Source organism: Paroedura picta, chromosome 1 (genome assembly GCF_049243985.1).
Source record: "Paroedura picta isolate Pp20150507F chromosome 1, Ppicta_v3.0, whole genome shotgun sequence".
Classification (NCBI taxonomy): domain Eukaryota; kingdom Metazoa; phylum Chordata; class Lepidosauria; order Squamata; family Gekkonidae; genus Paroedura; species Paroedura picta.
The window spans coordinates 156,092,247-156,108,929 of record NC_135369.1 but is presented as its reverse complement, the minus strand read 5'-3'; the positions used below and the strand labels follow the sequence as shown (position 1 = coordinate 156,108,929).

At 42.2% G+C, this 16,683-nt stretch overlaps 1 protein-coding gene across 4 annotated transcripts in view; it reads left to right on the top strand.

The window, feature by feature from the left end:
• The window catches only part of FBXO25 (F-box protein 25), a 34,341-nt gene continuing 17,658 nt past the window's right edge, over positions 1-16,683 (top strand). For 2 of the 4 annotated variants that reach the window (XM_077309587.1, XM_077309557.1), the window contains exons 1-3: positions 1-176; positions 7,406-7,548; positions 15,374-15,474. In XM_077309587.1, coding sequence (XP_077165702.1) covers positions 7,412-7,548; positions 15,374-15,474 — 238 coding nt within the window. In that variant the 5' untranslated portion in view covers positions 1-176; positions 7,406-7,411. Of the gene's footprint in view, positions 177-273; positions 292-6,610; positions 6,734-7,405; positions 7,549-15,373; positions 15,475-16,683 lie in introns of those variants that run through there. The other 2 variants (XM_077309577.1, XM_077309568.1) reach the window with 2 other exon arrangements.

The following is a 16,683-nucleotide window of genomic DNA, read 5'->3' as shown; positions in this document are numbered from 1 at the left end:
CCTGTGGCGTCACAATGCCCAGCGCAGCCAATCGCGAGCCTAGACATGGGGTGGCAACAAGAGAGACCCGGGCTGCCCAATCAGGGAAAAGCGAAGGGGAGGGCGAAGAGGTGCTCCTGGTTGCTTTGTCAATAACAAACCTGGAAACGCCGCCGCCGCCGCTGGAATAAGCGTTGGTGAGACTTTGCTTCAAAAGGGGGTGTGGGGCGGGGGTAGAGAAGGAGGAGGGGGGTCAAGGGGTAGGGGCTGAAAGAAGTCCTCGCAGGAGGAAGGAGCAGCAGCAGCTCTGGGGTAGGCGGGGGATGCTCAGTTTGCGGGAGGGTCTGGGTGGGGGCTCTCTTGTTTGCCCCTCTTCACTTTTCTTCAGTGTTTCCCCAAGCAGAATCAGTCTGGGGTGTCTCTAAGGCAAGGTTTGGGGTTCTGACCAAGTATGGTTGTCGGTGTCTGGAGAGACCCTGGGTTACAGAGCAGCCCCCCTTTCCCCATCCTGTTGTCTTCCTAGTGCGACTCACTCTCTGGGTCAGGGGTAGTCAAACTGCGGCCCTCCAGATGTCCATGGACCACAATTCCCAGAAGCCCCTGCCAGCATTCGCTGGCAGGGGCTTCTGGGAATTGTGGTCCATGGACATCTGGAGGGCCGCAGTTTGACTACCCCCTGCTCTGGGTGCTAGGGGGGAAAAAACATGCACGCATACCATAATAGTAGAACAACTACACCAATGTGTCAATAAGGGCATCATTGGGCAAAGTATTGTGTGCCACAATCTCTCTGCCCCTGGTTTCGAACTGGGTAATGGGTGGCTAAGTTTGTAGGTTAGAATCATAGAGTTGGAAGGGGCCACACAGGCCATCTAGTCCAACCCCCTGCTCAATCCCTGTTGCCGATGCTTGGCGGGATGGATTTGCGCTTGAGAAGATCTGAGCACCATGGTCATGGGGATCCACCAATAGGAGGCCCTTCCCTACCCCTGTGATCTCTTCCACTGTAGGTTGGAATGCCCTTGAAGGTAAGGGCATGGATCTTGTACTTACAGAACTCTGTATGGTGCCATATACCCTCAAGGGCATGGAATGCCACAGTATTCTGTTTTTCTCCACATTTAGGGGCTCACAGTGGCTGACAAAAATGTACCCTGGAAAATTAATATATATATTTAATACAGCTCCGACTCCTGAGTTGGTTCTGAATCAAGTGGACCAAGTTAATCAGTGCTTCAGGCCTTGGGCTCAGAGTCAAAAGTTCTTCAGCCTGTACAAAAGGCTTGTTTCTCCTAGGCAGAATACTTACAGTTGAGAGTTCAGCCTGGGTTTTATAGACATCACTTAAAGGTGTTCCTTTTCATCTCGGACTAAAAAAAATTATCTCACAGCTTTTGGAACAGACTAAGAACTAGTGGCTTCACATAAAAGCCAGCTGCAAGCATTTAGGGACAGAAGAAGTGGTCCCTCTTAATAATGCAGCGAAGGGATGCTCCTGCCCCTTTTGGAGGTCGAGTGGAGTGCTGACCAAAGCACAGATTTAAGAATATATCTTTCCCTTGAAGTGGAAGAATGTATCCTAAGTTGGATGATAATTGATTACAAAGTTTAAAAATACATCTAAAGAAGTGCTTTTCAGTTCATTTCAAATGACCAAAACGCCACCAAAGATTAGAACAGTATTAAAGGTAAAGGTATCCCTTGTGCAAGCACCGAGTCATGTCTGACCCTTGAGGTGACGCCCTCCAGCGTTTTCATGGCAGACTCAATACGGGGTGGTTGGCCAGTGCCTTCCCCAGTCATTACCGTTTACCCCCCAGCAAGCTGGGTACTCATTTTACCGACCTCGAAAGGATGGAAGGCTGAGTCAACCTTTGAGCCGGCTGCTGGGGTTGAACTCCCAGCCTCATGGGCAGAGCTTTCAGACTGCATTTCTGCTGCTTACCACTCTGTGCCACAAGAGGCTCTTAGAACAGTATTACTATTATAATATTATTGGATTTCTTGACCACCTCTTCCCCATTGGGGCTCTCCTCATCATAACAGCCTATCAGGTACAGAAGTCATCCCTTTGCAAAATGCAAGTAGATGTCCAGGATAGATTAGTAAAACAAAGAGAACAGCAGCAGCAGCAGTTTTCTTGGCACCATGGAGTCACCCATTAACATTGTGAGGGTTCATTTTGCTCTGAAAGGTGGGTAGACAGAAAGAATGGCCTTTGTAACTTTGCCTAGTGAGAAAGAGAAATAGACCTTGTGTGTTCTGACAAAACCAAAAACTGATTATTTCCACGTATTGTTGTTGTTATGTGTGAAGTCGTGTCCGACCCATCGTGACCCCATGGACAATGATCCTCCAGGCCTTCCTGTCCTCTACCATTCCCCCGAGTCCCTTTAAGTTTGCACCGACTGCTTCAGGGACTCCATCCAGCCACCTCATTCTCTGTCATCCACTTCTTCTTTTGCCCTCGATCGCTCCCAGCATTAGGCTCTTCTCCAGGGAGTCCTTCCTTCTCATGAGATGGCCAAAGTATTTGAGTTTCATCTTCAGGATCTGGTCTTCTAAAGAGCAGTCAGGGCCGATCTCCTCTAGGACTGACCAATTTGTTCGCCTTGCAGTCCAAGGGCCTCGCAAGAGTCTTCTCCAGCACCAGAGTTCAAAAGCCTCAATTCTTTGATGCTCGGCCTTCCTTATGGTCCAACTTTTGCAGCCATACATTGCAACTGGGAATACCATAGCCTTGACTAAACGCACTTTTGTTGGCAGAGTGATGTGTCTGCTTTTTAGGATGCTGTCTAGATTTGTGATAGCTTTCCTCCCCAGGAGTAAGCGTCTTTTAATTTCTTTGCTGCAGTCCCCATCTGCAATGATCTTGGAGCCCAGGAAAATAAAATCTGTCACTATCTCCATTTCTTCCAAGTATGGAAGTTTGCAATTTACATCAAAGAATGTTGCATGCACTATTTGCAAATACTGTACAACATTTGTACTAATCAAAGAATGTCTAGGGAAATGATCACTATCATGGTTATTTAATCACATTTATGGTCACTGTTCTTCCAATTCAATGAAATAAACTTAAAATGATTCAGATTTCTTCTCTATGGGAAGAGTTCTTTTTCATTCATAGCTTTTGTAAGGTTTTCCTCATTGTGATTGCTTGACTTGCTGAGGTGCTAAGCGATGTCAGATTTAAGAGCCTCTTGGTATTACCCCAAAACAATGGGCCATTTTTAAACAGCCTTTTTACTCTGTTTTAAAAACTGGTTCAGTTTTCAGATAGACCCATTTTAGTAGCTGGCTCCTCCTGCTCTTTTTTGCCATGTGATTTCCTGGGGACCTTTGGGGTTGAGGAGCATTCTGTGTTGAGCACTTAGAGCTATAGTGGTTCTATTGAGATTTCTGGACTCAGTGGTGTTCCTATAGCACTGAAGTGCTATATTGCTTTAGCACTATAGCACTCAATTTACAACATTAAACAAACAGTAAGTTTGTGTCGCAAAAAGGGAGGGAACTGCACTATTTGAAATGACCATAATACTTCCCTGAAGGCTTGTTAACGGAAGGAAATTCACTGTGTGAACCCTCTTTCCTATATTGCTTTACTCAAAATTATGCCAACAACAAATAACATCTGGTTTCAAACAATAATGTGAAAACCTTCAGTAGCATAATAAAAAAAATATTATTAGAAGCCACATATAATCTGAGGCCACGAGCTGTATTTTTTAAGTTTGTGCATAAAACTAGCTGTTTTCTGGCTTTATGTTCTAGTTTGTTTGAAAAATAAGAGGAAAATGTGTCCAGTCATATGGTGTAATTAGTCAACCCATATATGTGACATGACCTCAATAAATATTAATGATACTGTTATTGTTGTGTTGTTAAGTACAAGTTCTTCCAGTTGCCATCCCTGAATCTTGATTGCTGTGTTTAGCAAAATTTAGAAATTTAGCAAAGATCTTGACTGCGAGCCAAGATTAGGAAATGGAGAAAGGGTTTACAGTATTTAAAGGCAATGAGGTAGAAGGAAGATGCCATTGTGTTAGATGTGGTGGATTGCCTATAGGTGTCAACCTATAGGATCCTTAGGATTCATTGTCAAGCCTACACTTGAATGTAAATTCCTTTTTCACTCACAAGCAGCTGATGAAAAATACTGTTTTTTGTGATGTGGAGGATTCTGGAGAGGCAGCATATGTATTTTCTAAATAACTTAAAATGGTGTTATGCTAAAAAGTCACTAGTCCAGAAAAAATGATGTTGAGTATGTACCGAGCAAGTTTCTCTGTCCTGAATAGGCCAATAGCCCCATCTCATTGGAAGCTAAGCAGGGTTAGCCCTGGTCACAGTTTGGCTGAGAGACCACCAAAGAATACCGGAATTGTTACACAGAGGTAGCCAATGGCAAACCACCTCTGAACGTCTCTTGACAGCAGGCTTCCTCAAGAAGGAGAAGTGTTGGTTCTTTTATGCTGTTTTTATCTACCTGAAGGAGTCTCAAAGTGGCTTACATTTGCCTTCCCTTTCCTCTCCCCACAACAGACGCCCTGTCAGGTAGGTAAGGCTGAGGGAGCCCTGATATTACTGAAGAAGAGTTGGTTCTTATATGCTGCTTTTCTCTACCTGAAGGAGTCTCAAACCAGCTTGCATTTCCCTTTCCTCTCCCCACAACAGACGCCCTGTCAGGTAGGTAAGGCTGAGGGAGCCCTGATATTACTGAAGAAGAGTTGGTTCTTATATGCTGCTTTTCTCTACCTGAAGGAGTCTCAAACCAGCTTGCATTTCCCTTTCCTCTCCCCACAACAGACGCCCTGTCAGGTAGGTAAGGCTGAGGGAGCCCTGATATTACTGAAGAAGAGTTGGTTCTTATATGCTGCTTTTCTCTACCTGAAGGAGTCTCAAACCAGCTTGCATTTCCCTTTCCTCTCCCCACAACAGACGCCCTGTCAGGTAGGTAAGGCTGAGGGAGCCCTGATATTACTGAAGAAGAGTTGGTTCTTATATGCTGCTTTTCTCTACCTGAAGGAGTCTCAAAGCAGCTTGCATTTCCCTTTCCTCTCCCCACAACAGATACCCTGTGAGGTAGGTGAGGCTTGGTCAGAACAGCTTTTATCAGTGCTGTGGCGAACTCAAGGTCACCCAGCTGGCTGCATGTGGGGGAGCGCAGAAATGAGCCCATTTATCCAGATTAGATGTCTGTACTCCTAACCACTACAACAAGCTGGCTGTGGTTTCTTGACAGCCCTGGAAGGGTTTCCCACCTGGGAGTCTAATGGCTGGGAGTTAATTAATTTTTATACATTTTTTAAAAATTGTTAAAACATTTATTGGGTGATATGATCCTATATGGTCATGTGGACCCCCCCCCCCCGGGTGGGCATGTACACAACTATGCTTCCCAACCATGTTCTGCATGATCACATTGTTTTGAGGGTTTCTCAAACCCTGAAGAATGTCGCAGTGGTTTCTCAACAGTGGAAAAGTTGAGAGAGGCTAGCCCACAGGTTTGGCTGTAACTCGACCTTAAAAAAAATATCCAAGCATGTTTACCATGTCACATTATTTTAGGACCAATGCAAGGAGAAAAGAAATAGCTGTGTCATGCACTCATAGATAAATATAAGGCCCAGGCTAATGGGGCAACTAAAATAAAATTATATTTTATCGGTGGGCATGGAAAGTGATTCCAAGTCATGGTCAAATGGCATCCTGTGTAGGGTATTCAAGACAAGAGATTAACAAAGTTGGTTTGCAATTGTCTGCCTCTGCAGAGCAACCTTGGACTTCCTCAGTGGTCGCCCGTCCAAGTACCAACTAGGGCCAGCTTTGATCTGATGAGACTAGGTCAGCCTGAGCTGTTATTACTCAGTTAATATTCCCAAAGCGTTTTCCCATGCTCTCAACGCCTCTAGTTGGGATGGGGAAGTAGATTGGGAGATCATCCGCCAGGTTATGGGTTTTAATGTCTTTTAATGGAGGTGTTTTAATGGGGTTTTAAGAGCCCATTGGGGAGTGGCGGGATACAAATTGAAGAAATAAATAAATAAATAAAATAGGCCTCTTCATGAGAACTTGTAATATGTAATATGCAAATACGTAACTGTGTTCTCATAAATAACAGTGGTTATATAGTTGAAATTATACGAATAAATAACAGCATTGCGTTAGAATCTAATTACTGTATGTTCTGCTTAATATCAACCAGATACAAAATTATTAGTATGACGACCAAAGTTTATTCTGTCTTTATGACTTCATGGAAGAAAATGTGCAACATGAAGTATTTCATCAACCTTTGAGATAAAAATATAAAGAATTTTCCAGCATGTAACTCCACACAAGCGATATAGATCAGTCAGTGCCCCTTAACAAACTTTTGTGTTGGAAAAACAAGACACCAAAGAAAGTCTATATCAGAACACATAAGAAACATTAAACTGAAAAGAACGAGTACTCTGTTGGCTGAACACGTTATTGAAAGCAATCACAGTCCCTTTGACTTTACCTTTTTGGGTGGTGCAAAAATTGCCTTGTCCAAAGGAGACACACTGCTGTTGGAAAAAAAAAGCTGATTGAATTGTCACACTCCAGACCCTGACACCTATAGGGTTAAATTTGTATCTGGAATTACATCCGCTTATGTAAAATAGGCAGATATTGCGTCAGCTAAATTGCTATATACTAAGGTCCTTTCTTTGGCAGTTGCTGCTGATCTTGTACTCTTGTTGAAGAAACATTGCAAGGCTATCTGGTTTGTAAATTCATCTGCACAGAAGAAAGTTTCTTTTAAAACCGAGCCCAAATCTGTTGGGTGTCTAAATGGTTTATCTTATCTCTCTCATGAATGGCGAGTTTTCCTGTCTCTCCCCCTCATTTTGCCGAGCAATCATTAAGGCAAAATAAGTTCTAGCGGTTTGGTACCTGGCTGATATTATACTGTTTAATTTGTATTTTGATTTTCAACGCAGTGCTTTAGTTCTGTAATTTCAACTAAATAACCATTGCTGTTTATGAGAACTTAATAATGTTTTCGGATATTATATATTTCAGATTTCCCCGAAGAAGCCTTTTGCTGAAACGTATAATGAATTTTAACTGTGTAATAAAGGCATGCCTTTTAGTTTCCTTGCACCGTCAGCCTTAGCCTTATTTTTTGCTAATCTCTAGAGCTGATGCCTCAAATAATTGCAAATGGCTTTCTTGAGTTGTTTTGCTGGTCTCTTCTTTCATCTTGCATTTGAACTTTTTAGAGAAGTACTGTTTCATCGTCTAAGCTAATTGCCACTAATACTTTCCTCTTCCATGGTGGGGTCTATTATCCTCCTTCCCGTAGTCTCTTGTTGTGAAGAACATCCTTCTTCCTTAACAGTGAAATTGAAGCCATGCTATTTCACAACTGTATCGATCATCTCTCACCTTCCAGAAAATCATGCCTTTTTTGGGCCAAGACTGGCGGTCTCCAGGGTGGAGCTGGATTAAAACAGAAGACGGTTGGAAGCGATGTGAGCCTTGCAGTTCAGAACTTGAGGATCAGAACAATAACCTTAATAACATCAGCCACGCTGTGTAAGTGTTTGCGGGCCTTCTCATGGGCTGGATTTGTAAGATGTGGGGGATGCGGAAAACTGTCTCCGTTTCTCTGCTCTGTGATATCATCGACTTGCTTGTTTGCTTGGTACGTTTATCTAGTACCCTTCTACCAAAACAGGGAATTTATTTTAAAAGGCAATCAGCGCAAACTTAAAGACGGACCCCCCCCCCTCCCCCGAATTGCCAGGAGCAAAGGAACAATATCGCTGCTTAGGCAGAGTCATTCGAAACCTTCTTTTTTGCCATACAAAAGTTAAAAGAAGCTTCTTGAGGAAGAGCATTCCGCAAGTAGTGAGCCACTCCTGGCCCTTTTGTGAGCTTGTTGGCCTCTGTCTAACCTTAAAGGAGAAAGTCGACTGTGTCGCAAACTGCAGAGCGATAAGACTGTAGCAGTTCGGCGATATAACCAGCAGCTGCAGATAACTGCAATTAGCAAATTCACAATGTGGCAGCGGCCAAGGTCAAAAAGATATATTGCTGCTTTGAAAACAGCTGCAAAAATGTTTTTTAGAGGCTTTGTAAAGGCTCTTTTTTTAAGAGCCTCTTGTGGCGCAGAGTGGTAAGGCAGCCGCCTGAAAGCTTTGCTCATGAGGTTGGGAGTTCGATCCCAGCAGCCGGCTCAAGGTTGACTCAGCCTTCCATCCTTCCGAGGTCGGTAAAATGAGGACCCAGCTTGCTGGGGGGTAAACGGTCATGACTGGGGAAGGCACTGGCAAACCACCCCGTATTGAGTCTGCCATGAAAACGCTAGAGGGCGTCACCCCAAGGGTCAGACATGACCCGGTGCTTGCACAGGGGATACCTTTACCTTTAAAGGCTTTTTGGAGGCTTATCAGAAGAGCGTTAAGGAGTTGCTCTCACTCCGCCGCCATCTTGGACGCATGCCCCTTAAGGGTTACTTAGAGTCGAATCCCGAAGGATGATCTGAATGGGCAGATGCAGGTAGGAGAAGGAGATCATTTAGATACCTTCAAGTGGTTCCGCTCAAGGCTTAATGGGTCTCTTGAAACTGTGTGATGTGCTGAGGTAGATGTTGTAGATTCATCAGACTTGGAGCGGTACCAGAGCTGTTTCCAGATCCTACAATATACTATGCCTAATTATGGCTCCATAAACAGCTTTCAGAAGAATTTACATTAAATGTTAGTGCAAAGTTGCAGGCAGTGCATATTTTGGAGGGAAAAATCACCTCTTTTGTGAGCACCGCTGAAAGCTTCTCTCAGATAACCAATAGCATGGCTTTCAGGATTAATCAACAGCCTAGTTATCTTATACAGTGTTGCTATGGGGACTCCGCCGTTTTAAATATAAGGTGAGCTTTTATACCCATGTTGTTAAAATCTAGGTTAATGCTGTTAAAAGCTTGAAATTGCAGGTTGCCACAGTTTATTACATGATCTTCACCAAATGGGCATGGAAGATGCAAAATCATTTCGGCCTTAGAATCTGAAGTGGCAAAGGTGACAATTGAATATTCACAAAGATGAAGTCGAGCATCCTTTCCATCTCATAAATCTGGACTTATAAGTGCTTCTTGCAGGCATGAAAAGTACAGGGATAAAGTCCCACATGTTTCTTCTCCTTCTGGTTTGTTGTCAGAAATAGAATGGATGTCTCAGTCATGGGGAAGCTCTTCTGTTTGGCCTCATAGGTGGATCCTAAAATGGTGTCACCTGAGCCTTTAGTATACTGCTAGGTGCCTGTAGAATCCTACAAGAGCCGAGGTCCTGCCTAGGCAGATGGGTGGCTCAGATAGATCAAACTGGTGGGGCGAGGTGGTTCAAGAAGGGAACAAGAACATTTCAAAGGAAGAGAGAATAGTAAGGAGAATGGGTCGTACCGATAATTAGACTTCCTTCCTGTTGCTGTAATTGGAGGTAGACATTGGCTGCCTAGATGACACCTTTGTTCTTGCTCAAGTTGTATTATGACTTAGTTACATCAAGCATTATGATTGGCTGGACTGGGCAATGCTAGCCTCGGCCAGGTCTGTCTTACCATTTATGGCCATGTCTGTACGGTGCAGCTGTTATCCTGCAGGGTGGGTGAAAGTGCAGCTTGGCGGTTTTAATGGTAGCTCTACCCATATCTCTGGATTACTGGCTGAGCTGATGGGGTGGCTTAGTGGCAGTGATGTGGCTCTTTTATATTTCTACAGTATATTTCCAAGATTTTCTTTGAACCCTTTGGCCAAAGTATCCCACAGCCGGTGTCTTTTCACATGAAGAGACTGTTGGACTCTCTGGGTCTTGAAGACATTTCTCGTCTGAGATCCTTGAATAAGAGATTGGTCTTGGAACATTATACATCCAAGGCACGTACACTCCCAGTGACCTTTAGTTCCCTGGCAGGCTGCCGTTGCTGCGAACTTTGCCTCCTATTAAACCATAGAGGAGCACTACCGCTGACATTTGAAATGTAATAAGATGCCGAGATATAATGGCTTGCTTTATGTTTATATTGAACTCCAGGAGAATGTTGTTATATTTTGTTTTGTTATATATACATCTTTTATGTCTCTTGCTTTTCTACAATCTTGTGTCCCTAGCAAAGTGGACGTTTTAAATAGGAATGTTGGATAGTTTGTTTGTTTGTTTGTTTGAAAGGTGAATTAGAATTTAGAAAGGCACAGAAATGTCATTCCATAGGGAAACATTCTGCACCCAAAAGAAGGAAGGGAAGAAGCCGCTTTACGTTTCTTACCCCCAACTTCCATTGAAGCACAATAGAAACATATTCACGGGATTTCCTGTCAATGATTGTACAGACCAGTTAATTCCACCACTGGCCATGAAGCTACACTAAGAAGCCTATCATCTCCCTCTGACCCCTTCTTCTGTTTAGTCTCTTAAGTTGATGGCAGGGGGGGGGGGGATTTTTTTTTCAGACTAAGGCAACCCTTCCTCAGTTTCCACTCTGCTAAATTAAATCTTCTTTCTGGTTTGCTTTTTTAGGTCTTCGGGGTGTGCGTTTTGCTTTGTTCTGATTAAGTCCTTTCAGTTCTTGTAATAAGATGAATTTATAGGACTGGAGAACTTACAAGAAGAATAAAGTTAGAGAAGAAGATGCATACTATAAAATTGGTGCTATACTATAAATGAATACCTTGTACTTGGGCAGCAATATTACCTTACCACTTGGTATTTATATAATACATACGTTCTTAGAGCTGTTTGCATTCTTCACAGCTGGATCATATTGTTTGTGTGGCAATCATCTGCAAAAATAATGTTCTTTATTGGTCACTTCTAGGTAATTAGTCTCCAGTTAGTAATAAAACATATTTGACACCTGATGCATTTCTACTTTATACTATTTAATATTGTCCCATTCCCTGTGTTTATCTGCCTCCTTCTGTTAATCTTTCTGTACTTCTTCATGTAACCCCAGTTTCTTCCATCAACTCCAGTTGAGGGAAGAATTTATGAGACCTGGGTTTGTTGATGGGGGCATGAAGAGGGTGTACAGGTGCCTCACTTCCATTCTCTCCACTTCCTAACAGGGAGGCAACCCCCCCCCCAAAAAAAGAAACCAAACACAAATATATCTTCTCCTCAGGCCTCTCTTTTCCCCTAACTCTCTCCCACTGTTCCCTCTCATGGGTAAGATACTCAAATAGAAGGCCAAACCCACAGTGTTACATATACATTAAAAATACTCTCAGGTTGGTGCCATCTTCAAACTTGTTATTTACAGATTCCTAATTTATTTATAATTTTATTTCCCACCTTATCGCCTGAGACTCACAATAAAATCATATATCTAAGATAAAATAGAGAAAATATAAAAATACTAAATGAATGCAAGTAAAATTTAAATACAGAAATCCAGTTCACTATTACCTAGCTTTTCTGCTGCTGGAGAAGGAGGAGGTGGGAGGGTTATACTGGCCCCAGTTGGTATATTAACCAGACGCTTTGACGGTGAGACCAGCATAATTCAGACGTTCCTTTTCAAGGTCATTTCAGGTGTCTTTAATACAATGGTTTCAAGTACACTAACTTGCTAATGAGACTTGTGGATCAATTAACAGCTAATTATTAACCATGCTCAAGAGCTCAGGGGGGCAATTACTGCCCCCTACTCACTTGTTCTTCCCATCACTCTGCCTGGTAGCTTAGAGTAGGACGTGGGGTAGAGTAGAGTAGAGCTTTGATTCAGGATCTCTCCAACTACAGACCTACGTGATGTTCCTCATGTCATAGCATAGTGGCTATCAATGTAGGACTGAGAGTAGGTCCAAAGGAGAGCTGGGGCAGAGAGGCACTTGCCCTCACCCCAACACCCTTTTCCTTAAATGGTGATGTTGTAAATAGACCTAAGAGTTAATCTGGCACATTGTCTGTTCTATACGTATGGGGCCATGCATCCTGATCAGCTCCATTTCCTTTTTACTGGCGTGTTGCTTTTAGCTGAAGCCCTAGAACCACATTTTGAATAATCATATGGTCTGCTTCCATTTTGATTTCTTGTGTTTCAGTCACAGTAACGGCGCACTTGCTTTAAAAACCCTGGGGCAATCCCATGGCTACAATTATTTGCCAGTGTCATGGTTCTAGTGTGCTGCTTAGGAGTTGTAAGGCGCTTTACGTGGGCTTTAGGATGAGGTCCATGTCATGGCAGCTCTCCTCCTCTTAGGAATAGAACAACAATTCTAGCAGGAGAAAGCCTGGGCCCCTGTAGAAGATACACAGCTTGTGCATAATATAGTGCATAATATAGTGCATAATATTGTAGGGGTGCCAAATCCAGTTTGGGAAATGTCTGGAGATTTGAAGGGTGGAGCTTGAAGAGGGTGGGATTTGGATAAGGACTTCAGTGAGGTATAGTGTCATAAAGTCTGCCCTCCAAAGCTGCCATTTGCTCCAGGGAAATTGATACATGTTGTCTTGAGATGAGTTATAATTTTGAGATATCTCCAGGTCCTACCTGGAGATTGACAAGCCTAGTTATTAGAGAGGTCATTGAGTTTTGAGGAATGGCTTGAGTGCTTGAAAGGTTGCTCTGAAAACCACACCAGGAACAAAGAAAAAAAACTACAATTGCTTCCAGCACCTAGGATTGCCAGCCTCCCCTCCCCAGCTTTCACCTTGCAAAACTACAGAAAATTTCCAAGCCTGAGTTGGCAACCCTGTGAGTCATAACTATTACATGGAATCCAATCTTTCTTCTAGCTGTTGCCATCTTCTACTTTTATTCCCATGGAAAATGGCTCAGTTCTTAATTTGGAAAAAGGGATTCTTCCATGGTCAGTCCAAGTTTAAAAATTTTAGGACTTGGGCTGCAAGTACCCCATTTGGAATAAATTTTACAGCGTTCAGGTCTTTGGCTTCCTGTGGTGTCTTTGGGACTTGTTCCAGTATCTGGTTTCACTGACAGTATGGGCTGTGCAGAATATAGGTATTAAGTTCTCTTATTCCTTATGTCTTTGACTCAGGTTTCTGTATGGCCAGTCACTTCCCAATTAGGTACAGTTTTATGTATGGAACTGTTGAAGCCCTCAAGGTTCCAGGGAGCATTTTAGACCACTGTGGATTTAAGAAACACCCACCCACATTGAAATACATTACCGTTAAATTCCTGGTTTCTTGCCCTTTTCTAATATTTGCAGTTTTGCCCATACTAGTGTGTGTGGGTTTTCCCCCCTCTTCATACACTTTTTATTCTTATTCTTGTTGTCCTAGTGATTTACAACATCTGGGCTATATTTTGGGTGCTTTTAAAGTTTGAACTGACAGTGATAAATACTTTCATTTGACAAACTCAGCTGTTTTATTAAAAGTGAATGCTGGTGAGTCTGGAAAAGGCTTGCGTACAATTTTCCTGTCAGAAAACAGCGATGGGAAGATAAAGTAATTTGACTTTCTTACTGTTGTATGCTTTATGCTATAGAGCTTTAGCAATTTGGCTTATCTCTGTTTGCCTTCTTTTTTGCAAAGCAGTTAGTCTGTCTAAAGTTATCAGAATTTTTGAAAAGTAGGTGTTTTGTATGTATTTCTTTTGTTTCCTGTAGGAGTATTTTGGTGCAAGACACAAAATTTAATTTAGCACATCTTGTAAATCTTGGGGTAATTTTTGCTTCAAGCTGATTTTTCAAACTTTTTAAAAAATAATGTGTGACGGAGGGATATGTAGTAATAAAGAAAGGTCTCCAAAAATCTTCGTGTGTGTATGCACAAAATGTAATAGTTCATAACTGCTTTCAAAAGAGTATGCACAATCCAGTTAACAAACGCCTTTGAATAGACCCATCAACTGTAAAAAGCTTTGGCAGCCTGTTTATTGGTGACTTGAAATACAAAATCCCTTATAAATGCTGGGGTTGTTTAACATGTTATAGTGGTGATCCCAGGAAGTATAGCGTTCTCAGTTATTGGAATCACTAGAAATTAAGCCCGCTGTATAAAAAATACAGCGGGCGCTACCAGGCAGTGGGGACCCTCCCTCCGGGATGGAGGGAAGGAAGGAAGGAAGGCAGGCATAGAGAAAGGGAGAGAGAGAGAGAGAGAGAGAGAGAGAGAGAGAGAGAGAGAGTGAAGGGGAGAAAGGAGTAAGCAATGGGAGAAAGAAAGGCAGAAAAGAAATGACTGGATGGGAGTAAGAAAGGAGATGAAGGGGTGGGTCATAGATGGGTAGAAGGAAGGAAGGCAAGAAGGAAAGAAAGAAAGAGGCAGAGAGAGAGGCAGAAAAGAGCAAGAGAAAAGAAGGAGGGAAGTTGTAATGAAAGGGGACGGGGCAGGGGGGCAAGTTGTGAGGGGGGCAGCAGGGGAAGAGTTTGGTGTAGAGATGGGTGGGTGTTTCGACTTGGGAGAGCGGCGGCAGAGTGCGGGCACGGGCAGAGAGAGAAAAAGGAAGGAAGGTAGGAATGCAAAAAGGAAGAGGATGGGGCAGGGGGGAAGGAGTGGGCGGGGAGGTGATGGGTCCGTTGGGCAGTTGAGGGGGGCCAAATTGTGAGAGGGGTGATGTGGCAGGTGTGCTTCCCGGGCCGCACGAGGGCGGGGATTGGCGGGGAGGAGAACAGGTGCGGGAGGGTTCCCCCGGGCCGGGAAGCATGGGCGATACTTTTTACACAACCTTCTTTCAGACATCTTGCTTTTAAAAAAAATCCAGGCTAATGTTTCTGCACAGTTAGACTCTTGTCCTTGTTGAATATTAAATACATTCAAATATTATTCTGAATACTTGATAATCTTCACATGGCATGCCATCAAACAAATTCAGGTTTTGCAAATGTGTGGTTGACTCACAATATTGCCTGCTGTTAATAAGGAATCTGTGGCAATATTTGTGATGGATTAATCTTGTCATTTATAATCTGTTTCTGTTGGAATGTGGCAAGTGTCATCACTTCATTCGTGAAAGAGTTACATTGTTTCATTCTTTACTTACTTAATCCGCATAGGGCTCACTAAGCATTGTGGGGAAGTTTCCTGCCAGGAAAGTGAAGTCCTCATAAAAATTATTTTTAAAAATAAAAATTATTTTTTAAAAATGAATATCATCCTTTTTCCTTCCTTTCTTCTTTTTCTGTTGTTTTTCTAAAGTAACTTTTGAAAAATAATAAAAACTAAGAAAAGAAAAAAGGGAAGGAAATCCTTTTCATAATTCTGAATAATAATAATAATGTAGTATTAGGATTCACTGTTGGCTGATCAATATATTAGACCACTTTTATGGCTGATTCACAAGGCTGCATTGCATTTCTATATGATGGAATCAAATTAAATTGAACACGATGGGTTAATCTGTCAGCATATCAAATGCATCCTCAGAATTGATTCTTTATGGCTTTTTCTTTCAGCATTTTGAATGATGATGAAGATATATACAGTGCCGAAGACTGTGAATTTGCAAGCAAGAAAAGAAAAAAGGACCATTTTAGGAATAATGCAAAATCTCAATGTAAGACTGGATTTTTTTAAAATTTGGAAACATTTCAGGTTGAACAGTTTTAAAATAATGGGTAAATCTCTACTAACAGAAGGCATTTCAGTTGGATATTTTGTTGCCCCCAATGCTGCTCCGGGGGGGACCGAGAGCCCCCAGAACAGCATGAGAGGCAGACTGGAGATCTGCAGTGAGATGAAAGTCACTCCTCTTCCATTACAGGAAATTTACCACAGGACCCAAGATCATTTATTTCTGTGATACTGATAGAAAACGTTATGCAGGTTTATTTTTATTGGATTTATTTTGCCCATTCTTCATTCTCCTAAAATGCTAGTGTATAAGAAGCACATGAGTAGGTTGGACAGCTTTTATTAGACTGTAATGCACAGGTTTTACATAGAAGCAATTCAGGCAGAAATGGTAAGAGCAAGTTCTTGTTCCAGAACGGATTGATTTTGAAAATCTCTTATTCCTGTATTGATTGATGTGTGTGGTTATTTATTTATTTTTAATCAATACTCACATTCTATTCAAGTCAGTCCTTGCTTTTAGTTGCTGAAGAAATACTTGATAAAGAATAAGTAAAAGTTCTGTACCGATGCCCTGGAACTACAGATATTAATTTGGAAGCTTGATTCCTTGAGATGGGTTCATTTCTGGTATAATTCTCCACCCCCACATAACGGTTTGGGGAATATTCTCCTAGTCATCTTTTGTCTAGCTGTTTTTAGTCAGTATGTAAATCACTACATGCACATCCATGCTAGTTCCCCATAAAAAGGTAGAAATGTTGAGATGATGATTTTTTTATTAGGCCAGCCTATAGTTAACAGATGATATACAAGCTTTTTTAATTGTACAGACTTTCTTTTTCTGTTTAGATACAGTGAGTATTCAGAAAGGACTGAACAACCTCTGGTAGCTTAATTTGATTTTGTCGTGGCTTGAGGTGAGGAATTCTTAAGTTAGACTTAGAGCCGACTCATCAAACTCTGCAGAAGCTCTTAGACTGGAAGGGAAAATATTGGGAACAAACCATTCAAACGCAACAAATCCTTGAGAGATAGGACTTCAAAGCAAGGATTCTGTGTCATGATTTTTCAACAGCTTGGTAATAGGACAGAATTTTGTATATTACCTTTTGTGCTGTCCTTGGCATTTACCTCTGTGTCAAAATATTAGGCTTTTGTATTTTCTTTGCCTCTCTTGCTAGCTTTTGTG